This window comes from Lycium ferocissimum, chromosome 2 (genome assembly GCF_029784015.1).
Source record: "Lycium ferocissimum isolate CSIRO_LF1 chromosome 2, AGI_CSIRO_Lferr_CH_V1, whole genome shotgun sequence".
In the NCBI taxonomy this organism is placed as follows: domain Eukaryota; kingdom Viridiplantae; phylum Streptophyta; class Magnoliopsida; order Solanales; family Solanaceae; genus Lycium; species Lycium ferocissimum.
In genome coordinates this window covers 47,329,424-47,340,950 of record NC_081343.1, presented here as the reverse complement: position 1 = coordinate 47,340,950, position 11,527 = coordinate 47,329,424, and the positions used below count along the sequence as shown (strand labels likewise).

Genomic DNA, 11,527 nt, shown 5'->3' with positions numbered 1-11,527 from the left:
TATGAGCTTCTTGGTAGACAAATTAGGAACTACTTTTATTAGAAAATTACCAATAGTTCTAGTAACACAGCTTAAGGGATGACTGTACAATGTTGAACTATTGGTCTTTGTTATGTTGCATATATATTAGTTACAACTAATATAATTATCATTTCTATATAATATAACAAAAGACGTAGACAAAAAACAAACAAAAAAACAAAAAACAAAAAAAAGACGTAGAAGAAGATCGAAATGCACGATATGTCTTGCTAATGGGTAAATATTATTACACATTTAACATATGATGATGATGTAGTGATTTCTATATCTAGCTAGGGAATAGACATAAAAATTAATAAGATGAGCAGAAAGTTAATAGTAATATAAACGAAAGAGCCCAACCTAGATATTTCCTCCGATTAACAGATTTTTTAATCTTTTAAAGAGAGTTTATCTGTTGTAAGAAATATGCATATATAATAAGTACCCTGTTCTCCCAAGCTTGTTATCTTTATTTTTTTTGTTTGTTTAAAATTTTTAATCTCATTAAGAAAATCTTGGTCAGATTTAATGATATATTTCTTTTATGCAAAAAATTAATTAAATGTATTACTAGTTCTCCAAGTCAAAAAGTTTCTTATAGATGATATATTTATTTGGTGTGTCCTTCTATAAATTATAAGATAGGAGATTTGTAATAATTTTTGACATCTCAAATGAAGTGTTTGCTTGAGTATCCTCTTAATTGGGAAAGGAACTAACCACATAGGTTGGCAATCGCCTATGTAATCATTGAGTATATATATTTCTGATTATATTATTGAAGTGGATGATGGTTGAAGTGGTGCATACATAGAGAAGGAAATGAACAATTGTGGACTACTTGGAAAATTACGGAGTTGATGAACTGTCGTCTACTTTATCTTTTTTTTTTGTTTTGGCAAGTCCATGGAGTTAATTACCTTGCTCACGCACGATGAGGTGTTGTGCATAATCCGAAAAAGTCTTTGTTTAGTGAGTTTTATTTTAGGTTTAATACATTGTCAACCCCTTAAACTTGTTACTAAGTTTCATTTAGCTAGTCTCACAAACTATGACTTGTTCCAATTGAGCATCTGAACACATGAATAAGGTGTTCCTATTAAACACACTCAGTTCAATATTTTAATTGTTTTTGCGCGTGGTCTCAAGCGTCTATTAGCTAATTAAGTACCTAACCACATAAATTTGTCATCTCCTTAAGTTATGCACATCAACCTAATTGTAACGTGCAGCTTCTTGAGGCTAGCTAATGCGTATGTTAAAGGAGGTGACATATTTAAAGTGGTTAACTTATCTACGTAATTGACACTTTAGAACAGGTACAAATATTTTTTTTAAATTTGAACCGAAAGTATCTAATACAAATACTTTATCATGTTGCGGTCCAAATATCTAAAATCAGAACGTTAAGGACGGAACTGAAATGAATAAAAACATTGAGGGACCAAATATAACTTTCCAAAACATTATGTACCAAAAAAACAGAATTTACTCAATCCATAATTACACTCCAAAAATCCAAATGTCAGCAGCAGAAGAGGCAAGAAAATGGCAGTCTTCTGTTTGATGCCCAGTTCCCTTGCCAACAGCTCTTCCTTAAAATTATTTGCAACACCAACAAAGGTACCACCCTAATAAAAGAGCAAAAAATGCAGTATCTTGAAAATATTTTCAGAATTATATATCCAGTTACTAGTTTTTTTTTGTTTTTTTTTTTCATTTGTAATTTTGGCAGTATATAAGCAGCTTTGATTGTTTACAGAAACTTGCCCAAAAGGATGATAAATTACCATGTGAGTTGAAGTTGTTGAAGAGCTTGGCTCCACCTTTAATGACTGCCCTTATAGCCCTCTCTCCCATTGTCAATCCCCCAGGTAAAAGTTTGCCTTTTTTGTTCAGCATTTTGTTTATGATTCTTGATAATGCTACTCAAATATTTGATTCTCATTTATATGATTCTTGATTGAGTTAAAAGGTCAAAAACACCCCTAAACTATCATCTTTTCACGAGTTTCATACCTCAACTATCCATTGTTCCATTTGCCTACCTACACTATCACCTTTTCGCGAGTTTCATACCTCAACTATACATTGTTCCATTTGCCTAACTAAACTATCACTCCTTTTGTATTAAAACACACCTCGATGTTGAGTTGGCCTCGAGGTGTGTTTTAATACAAAGGCAGTGATAGTTGAGGTTTGAAACTCGCGAAAAAGTGATAATCTAGGTGTGTTTTTGACCATTAACCCTTCTTGATTCTGTTTCAAGATATTGAGAAATTGTGTTCTGTTAATCTGTTGCTTATCTTCAGTCTACTCAGGAGTTTTGCTTCTATTATTTGTTTTTCCATTCTGTTTAACCTTTCTTTTGAATTCCTGTCCTACCAGCAGTGTGAAAAGGTAAGAGAGAAGTTTCAGAAAACAAATAATTTAAAAAAGGAGAAAGAGGATAAACATTTCAATATCTAGTCTTTTGCATGATCTTGGCCATTGTACCGGGAATTTAACTTTAGTTACTTCATGATCACACAGTATATAAGCTGTCTTTATGCTACAATCAGAATAGCTAATGGAGAACTTAATAGAACTTGTCAGCGAAAACAAATTTTAGGGTCAGTTGGACAGTTTAGTTTCGTGATTCCCGTTTCAGCTAAGGAATTGGATTGTATCCTTCTTATGCAAAATTGACTTATTGGATGAAAGATACGAAATGATCATTCAGCTTTCTATCGCCAATTACTTTTCATCACCTTGAACGGAAATCCTTTTTTTTCTAAATAGCACTGTTGATTTTTTGGACTTCGTTAGCTCCGTGATCTTAGCTCACTCATGTATTCAGTTTTTCTCCTCTCTAATGGTGTTTGGCTTGAGATTTTTTTTCTTTTTCTGATAAGTAAGGGTGAATTTTATAAATGGAAAGGACGAAACTAAGAATGTGTGTCAACATTACAGATTGTGCAACTCCCCAATCATATCTAATAAGGAATCTATATTAGTTACATAGGCTAAGTTGCACCAAGAAGCTAACAAGTAAATACATCTAAGTTTAATGCTATGTATATTTCTCCTTTTGCCAAAACCTCTTTTGGTTTCTAGAAATACAGAAAAAGGAGGTTCATGAATTTTTTTTCACAGTTTCCAATCTGTTGATATCAGTTTCAGCTATGGAGTTGGATTGGATCAACAACAACAACAACAACAAGCCCAGTATAATCCCACCATGTGGGGTCTGGGGAGGGTAGAGTGTATGCAAACCTAACCCCCACCTTGAAAGGTAGGGCGGCTATTTCCGAAAGACCCTCGGCTCAAGAGAGGAAAACAAGACAAAAGGTCAGATAGGGCCAAGCATACCGAAAACAATATGAAAACAAGGAATAACAAAAGCGAGAAAGTCATGAAAGAACAGTCCGGAAAGAAAGGAGCATTAACTACTATAGATAAATAAGATAAACAAAGTACACGGCCCAACAAATATAAGCGAGAACAAATGCGTAAATCAAACGGCAATAAACAAATGAGCAAACCGCAACTCCTACGGTGAAAGGATAAGCCACCTAGCCTTCTATCCTAATCTCGAGTCCTCCATGCCTCCTATCTAAGGTCATGTCCCTCGGTGCCGAAACCGTGCCATATCCGTCTAATCACCCTCCTCAATACTTCTTCGCCCTCCCTTACCTCTCCCGAAACCCTCCATAGCCAACCTCTCACACCTCCGCACTGGAGCATCTGTGTCTCTCCTCTTCACGTGCCCAAACCATCTCAGCCTCGCTTCCCGCATCTTGTCCTCCATCGATGCCACTCCACCTTGTCTCGGATATCTTCATTCCTAATTCTATCCCTCCTAGTGTGCCCACACATCCACCGCAGCATTCGCATTTCCGCGACTTTCATCTTTTGAACGTGGCATCTCTTAACTGGCCAACACACCACTCCGTACAATAAAGTCGGTCTAACCACCACTTTGTAGAACTTGCCTTTAAGTTTTGGTGACACTTTCTTATCACACAAAGACTCGAGGAGCGAGTCTCCATTTCATCCACCCCGCACCAATACGAACATCGTCGTCGATATCCCCATCTCCCCGTATAATAGACCCAAGATACTTGAAACTTCCTTTCTTTTGAATGGCTCCGGGTACCCAGCTCCCACTTCCTCATCACTCACGCGTACGCCACCGAACCCGCACTCCAAGTATTCTCTCTTGGTCCTACTCAATTTAAATCCTTTAGACTCAATGTCGTCTCCCTCCGGCCCTATCGTTAACTCCGTGCGAGTCTCGTCAATCAGGACTATGTCATCCGCGAACAACATACACTAAGGCACCTCACCTTGTATTTGTCCCGTCAATTCATCCATCACCAAGGCGAATAGAAACGGGCTAAGAGTTGATCCCTGATGCAACCCCATCAAAACAGGGAAGTGCTCCGAGTCTCCTCCTACCGTCCTTACCCTGGTCTTAGCTCCATCATACATGTCCTTTATCGCTCTAACGTACACCACGGTACACCTTTAGCCTCAAGCATCTCCATAGTGACCTCTCGGCACTTTGTCGCAGGCCTTTCTCTAGGTCAACGAATATGATGTGCAAGTCCCTCTTCCGCTCCCTACACTCGCTCCACCAATCTCCTTACAATATGAATGGCTTCGTAGTCGAGCGCCCGCACGAATCCAAACCGGTTCTCTCGAAATAGACACACCTCTCCTCACCCTCATTTCCACCACCCTTTCCCACACTTTCATAGTGTGACTTAGCAACTGATACCTCTATAGTTGTCGCAGCCTTTGAATGTCTCCCTTATTCTCGTACACGGAATCATTGTACTCCACCTCCATTCTTCCGCATCTTCGATGTCTTGAAATGACATTAAAGAACTCACGCCCACTCCAAGCCTACCCCCGCCCGCATTCTTCCAAAATTCCTCAAAGAATCTCGTCGTGTCCGGTCGCTCTTCCCCTGCGCATCCTACGAACAGCTCCCTTCACCTCCTCGACCTTAATACTCCTACAATAACCAAAGTCGCGACGCCTATCAGAGTGCTCCAAGTCTCCCAACACAATGTCTCTGTCCCCTCTTTCGTTCAAGAGTTCATGAAAGTATGATTGCCATCTCTGTCTAATGCGGGTTTCCTGTACCAGCACTTGGCCATCCTCGTCCTTGATGTACTTCACTTGATCCAAGTCGCGTGCCTTCCTCTCTCTCGCCTTGGCGAGCTTAAATAGCTTCTTATCCCCACCTCTGTCCTCTAGTTCTGCATAAAGGCGTTCAAAGGCTGCCGTTTTAGCTGCCGAAACTGCCAACTTCGCCTCCTTTCTCGCCATCTTATACTTTTCCCTGTTCGTCCGCTTCTCTTCATCATCCTTGCTATCTACCAACTTCACATATGCATGCTTCTTTGCTTCTACCTTCCCTTGGATCAAAGAGTGGAAATGATCATTTGATTTGTGTCACCAATTACTTCTCATTGCCACAAAAGGGAATCTATTTTTTGATTGCCATGAGATATAATACTAAATCTTCTGAAATTGAGAATCTACATTAGTGGAAAGAAGTAAATAACACTAGCATGAAAGGTCATGTTAGTGCAATCTTTTGAGAAGGAATTTTTTTTTTTTGACAAGAAATGTTAGTACAATTAATCACTTGATATTATTAGTGATAAAAGATTTATGCTTAGCTTTCATCCTGGATCAACGGCTAGTGTTATATAGTTCTGCAATATCTCACTTCTCCTTCTGCAGGATGCTCGGTTGGCACTTCGCTCATATACTTCACGTCATAGTGTTGGTAGAGTATTTTCTACTGGTACTTGTCTCTTCCTAGCAAAAAGGAAAGCTGTCTTTGTCATGAGTAGATATGGATAGACTCTTGTTTAAACAAGTATTTATCTGTCTGCCCTGAAAACCTAGTTCTGTCATTATTTTCTATCCATCTTGCATGTTATTACTAATTTGAGACAATTAGTGATACATTTTTTGTAACTGTCTTATCATTTTACTAGCCAATCTTGAAGTAGGTTACCACTGGGGACCAAAGGCAACACATGTACGTGGAATATCATTTACTTCAAGGGATGACACCAAATATAAAGGAAAATAAATAGAACCTACAAAGTTTCTAGTTTGACTCAACCATGAATTACTGCATTTCCTCTTCTCTTTTATACATATTCCTGGAATAATCTGTGAATCTCTTTAATCTAGCACAGTAGTTTCCCCACAATTCTCTCCCTCTCTTTTTCTTACCCCCCCCCCCCCCCCCCCCCCCCGGCCCCCCGCTTCTGGTTTGTTCTCTTCATTTATATTTGATGATTCTGTGAACTGAATCCACCTAACATTTGATCTAAACAGGTTAATATAATTCTACCATTGCTTTAAGATATTGCAAATAGTCATTTCATCTTATCCTTCACCGAGCCTCGCCTGTCAAGCAGTCTCCAACTTTAGTGATCACCCAGTTGCAACTTGTAAAATCTAGATTCTAGATATGCCCATTAAAATCGCTTTGAAGATGAGGTGCGTCCCTCAGTTCATACACTAGTGGACAGCTGCTTTGAAGTCCCACTTAAAATTGGACCTTTTTACGTAGTTTATAGATGTATAGTCCAGAGAGTAGGTATGAATGTCTAGAAGGTTTTAAGGGAACTGATGATAAAGTACACATGATATACCAATTTGGTACTGGTGCGTGAAGGCAAATGAACAATCTGAAAAGAGGAAAAGCAAAATAACTAAGGATAAACTTGATAGGATAAAAGACCAGCCAATTGGTGCTACAGTTGTCAAAAAGAGGTGTAATCTGTATAATAGGTTTCTTTACGTTCTGAGGAGGCCAGGGACACTTTGAGCCGTGTCTTCTTCTGTTCTTTTAATAAAGATATTCATGATGCCTCATCAGATTCAGGTAGGATTGTCATCAGGGAATAGACTGAATTGTGGAATAAATAAGAAAATAATGTCAATACTTGCAGAGTTGCAGTCATAATATATATCCCTTTCCTTATAAAGTAAGTCAAGGAAAAGAAAAGCCTACATCTAACAAGAAAGAAGAATTATTGGTATGAAATGCACAACATATCCTAATTCTACGCCGTATTACGGCCTCCCTGGTTCATAAACTCTAAGCTAGTCAGTCATATTTCCTCTACCTAGAGAAAATAGCAACAACAACAACAACATATCCAGTATGATCCCACGTGGTGGGTTCTGGGGAGAGTGGGGTGTACCTAGAGAAAATTGCGGAAATGAAAAAAAATATTATCAGCTCGTAAGATTCTATAAGCACTTGCATATTCTCTAAGTTTGTAACTTTACCTGCTTTCTTAACCTGGATATGAAGTTACGTAATGTGTTGAGGCCTTGAAGGGCCATAGAGCCTTGGTAGCGATGCAAAGCCCTGAAACTGCTACTAAGTCTGCATACAACTTGTACTCGACTTAGCCGATTGCTTGACTCGCAATCTGTTCGCCTTCTTTACTCAGGCCCTTCATCCCATCTCAACAAGTTTCTGAACAGTAACCAGGGTGTCATGGTTAATGATGAGCTAAAAGCAGGATTTAGGGAATGCTGATTACAGTATTTAACCTATGCAGTTTATGGTGAATCTAAAAAGGAAGTGGTGATGTTAAATTGGGTGAAAGGATGCTTTTGGGTTGGTTATGTGCATGAAACATCTTTAATGCTTCTGTACCCTCATTATTGAATGTAATATGCTGGGTACAGCATTAAAAGGGGTAGGAAAAAATATAGAACTTTCTTGGAAAACCTACTAATTGACATTAACGAGATTCTTTTTCTCAAATTAAGTTTTTTTCTTGTATTTGCTTGTTTAATATGACCTTGATTCAGTTTGGAGCATAACCAGTTCCGAAAGAGAAAAAACTGAGTTGTTAGATTAAAAGCAGTCAACTGTCCATGTTTGGAATTCTTTTTACTAGTTGGGGTCGTTCCAGTTGTGTTTGTGAATTTGTAGTTTTGAGGGGAGAATGACAAAAAGGTAAATAAAGACCTTAGCCAAGAGCAAGGGATTCCCTTTTTTGCCTTTTTATGCGCGACATTATATTTTGGTTTAGGGTGATCTAAATTATCTTTGCTAGTAGGGATTTTTGCTTTACTAATACAGGTAAGATATTTTTGGTATAGGGTTGAGTAATGGTGGTTTGTCTTAAAGAGAGATCAAGTGGATTCTTTGATCATCGTCAGTCTTCTAATAGATTATAATGTATCACTTTACCTGAGAACTTTGTCTTCACAGATCTTCTACCAACCAACAACTGCGCGTTCGATGTAAGAAGGCAAGAAACTCACTTATTTACGTAGGAGAGGTTTAAGCTTCTCCTGCTCAACAAGAATATCTGGAAAATGAGCCTATTTGAATTGCAGAAAGTCCTTCATATTTTCCATTCTTAAGGCACCACATGAATTCGTATTCCCCATTAAGCAAAGTTTTACAGGTGGTCTGTGCACTACTAGGTTATGATAAGACAGTGGGCATCAGGTACGATATTCTGCTGTTTATGTGTGGATAATCAGTGGTGACGGACTACCTATACAGTGGTCATCAGGTACAATATTGCTGTTTATGTGGATAATCAGTGGTGACGGACTACTATTGAATAGAAGTATACATAAGAACCATTTCTTAAACCAAATATAAAGCACTCCTAGAAGTATAAAGATGTTTGAGCTGCCATAGTTCTTCTTATTTATCTATAATTTCATACATAGATGATATAACTGATCTTAGATGCTCCGTTGAGGGTTGTGGGAAAATCCCTTAACCTATACTCTTGAAGTTTCGAGTGGATGCTGTCTAAGTAATCTCTACATTCTAGAGGTCCCTTTTGAAGGTGACTTGATTGTATTTCCTTAATTAACATTAGTGTACTGGAAACTTAAAGCTAGGGCTGATTGCACATCAGATGTAGGTTTGCAAGAAGAAGTTCCTTGATATCAATTTGCTTGCAGTTGATATTCAGTACTAGGCCTTTTAATCTTGAAACGAAATCCATATTTTACCTGTTTCTTCATCTCTCTTCTCCCCTTTATTTTATTTTATTGTACTTTGTTTTGCAGTCTCAATTGGACAAACAATAGATGTACAAAAGGGAGCTGCTTTGTTTAATCGAGCTTGCATTGGATGTCATTATGCAGGTGGAAATATTATCCAGCCTGTGAGTCTTAACCTGCCTCATGATTCCAATAGTTGTCGAAAATTTCCAGCTTACCTTAATTATCTTTCCTTTTTCATGCTAGGGTGCAACACTCTTCTTGAAGGATCTACAAAGGTAAAATATTAAAATCCATCCATAAGATTTTAGTTTTGTTAGTTACTCCTTCTAGCATGTCACTTTTTCTTAGAACTTTGCATATCTGAATGGAAACCAGAAGTTCAAATAAAAGCTGCTTAAATTTTTGAACTCCATAAAAGTATTACCATTCTTAGGACTTGACATTTCAGCTGTTTGGTTTAATTTTTTGTACCGGGAGTGAGAGATGGCGAGTAAGTTTAAAACAAATTCACAGCAACTTGAAGGTCAGAATATAAATAGTCCGTATGCTAGTTCCTCTGTTTTTATTAAGAGTGATCTAATTAACTTTTTCGTTTTTAATGGCTCTAAATGAGAAGTTCTCTTTTTTCTCTCAAAAAGGGCTCTTTGTTGACTGAAGATAGCTTCTCCCCCTTCCCCTTCTAAAACTTAGCAGGTCAAATTTTCTGAACATAAGATTTCGTTGGACATGTCAGTTCTTGTGAAGAAAACATATGGATAAAAGGTAAACTGAATATTAAAAAAAATTCAAACAAGTAGAATGATAGAATGTGCTGGAAACCAATTTTCCTATTGCATACTTGAGCTAAGAGTAAAACTACCATACAACAACTATCAGTCCCAATTAAGTTGGGGTCGGCTAAGAGTAAAACTGCTATATGTTGTTTTATTGAATTGTTAAACTTTTGAATCCACATTCACATGGTTTGACAAAACCAAATCTTTACAGACAATAAGTGATTTCATCTTTTCTTTTGAGATCTTATTGTTGTGCTGTCTTATCATATTCTATTCCTTGTCATTTTATTATGCAAAAACAACATGGCCAACTTTGAAGTAGCTACTTTTCTGTATAGAAATGGAGTTGACGCGGAAGACGAGATATATCGCATCACTTACTATGGCAAAGGGAGAATGCCAGTAAGTTCATGCTGTTCAGAACCATGTTTGTCTTTATGCTGCTATGTGGTGGACCATAATGTGTTGTCTGTCTTTGCAGGGGTTTGGTCAGAACTGTACACCGAGGGGTCAATGCACGTTTGGTCCTCGATTGCAAGAAGATGAAATTCAACTCTTAGCTGAGTTTGTGAAGTCTCAAGCTGATAAAGGTTGGCCTAAAATAGAAAATAATGGAGATTGAAAATAACTATTACTTCATTAAGTCTAGTTCAAGAAATAGAAGCAACTAGCACAATAATTCAAAATGTGCATATCATGTTTCCCCATTCCGTTGTCTTTTCATCTCCCGGTCCCATTCCACGTTTTTGCTTGCAAATCCCCACCTACTGAAGGAGATTCAGATGACAATAGTCAGTCATCTCTAGTGAGATACCTGTTGATGGCATGAAGGGTAGCTTCACTTTCCTGTGTAAAGTTGACTTTGTTTCTTCCCATCGTAGTTGCTATTAGTTTTTAGATACCACATGCTGGACCTGCTAGAGCACATGCCCACATGCATCTGTTATTCTGAACTGGACATGAAAAACTATAGTTTGACTATATTCTTGATCTCCAAGCAATAAGTGTAACAGAAACTCTACATTTTGCACTTAAAATGTTCAGGCCTTGTGCTGGATTTTGAATTTAAAAGCTCTTACTAAATTAGATGATTTGAAAGTGTCCAGAGGGTTCTATAAAATATAATTTTTCTTATACTGCTTCTGAGAGGTTATCTGGTTTTGGAAATCATGTCAGATGGGTGTTGACTTGTTTAGGTTTTTCATCTGTTATTTGGTAGAATCCTTAATTGATAACACATGGTTTGATGAAATAGCTTTAAGAATGGTCAAATGTTGAGGATGCTGTTGCCTTTTGGATTTAGCAGGGGATTAAGTACAAATCAGTCTATCTCACTTTTGGATTTGTGGTATAAAACCTCCTTGATATATGTAAATATGAACAAATTGTCTCTTTGTCTCTTTTTTTACCTGAGGTTCATGCAAATCACTAATCTCTTTGCGGAAAAATATGGCACAATGGAATAAAAAGAATTATATAGGCGATACTAACTAATTGGAGTTAAGGTTTTAGACATGTTGATTAGTCTACTTTATGTCCAATGTTCATTAAGTCTGTTTGTTTTGTTAGATATTTATATGTTAGTAAAAAAATATAGAGAATTTTGAAATGCTAGAAAACTTAATTTTTTAAATATTTAATTGAGATTGGTTGCACATAACGACATGAATAGTGAGGATTTATATAGTTGATCCTGAAACCTGTTTGGAATTGAGGTG

At 37.4% G+C, this 11,527-nt stretch overlaps 1 protein-coding gene across 2 annotated transcripts; it reads left to right on the top strand.

The window, feature by feature from the left end:
* The first annotated feature begins 1,491 nt into the window (after positions 1-1,491).
* LOC132041067 (cytochrome c6, chloroplastic) lies at positions 1,492-10,900 on the top strand. Of its 2 annotated transcripts, none has more exons than XM_059431833.1 (6): positions 1,492-1,647; positions 1,787-1,898; positions 9,097-9,194; positions 9,277-9,308; positions 10,148-10,211; positions 10,291-10,900. In XM_059431833.1, exons 1-6 carry the CDS (start codon positions 1,573-1,575, stop codon positions 10,429-10,431), a joined length of 522 nt encoding a protein of 173 aa, XP_059287816.1. In that variant the 5' UTR covers positions 1,492-1,572; the 3' UTR covers positions 10,432-10,900. The 2 variants fall into 2 exon arrangements, with proteins under 2 accessions (XP_059287816.1, XP_059287807.1); XM_059431824.1 differs by having other exon boundaries at positions 1,502-1,647; positions 1,760-1,898.
* The last annotated feature ends 627 nt before the right edge of the window (positions 10,901-11,527 follow it).

Excerpts from the sequence above, each read along its gene's own strand:
- LOC132041067 (XM_059431824.1), top strand. The coding sequence starts at position 1,573 with ATGGCAGTCTTCTGTTTGATGCCCAGTTCCCTTGCCAACAGCTCTTCC. Across the intron at positions 1,648-1,759 it reads TATTTGCAACACCAACAAAG|TATATAAGCAGCTTTGATTG; the intron begins GTACCACCCTAA and ends TAATTTTGGCAG. Across the intron at positions 9,195-9,276 it reads GTGGAAATATTATCCAGCCT|GGTGCAACACTCTTCTTGAA; the intron begins GTGAGTCTTAAC and ends TTTTCATGCTAG.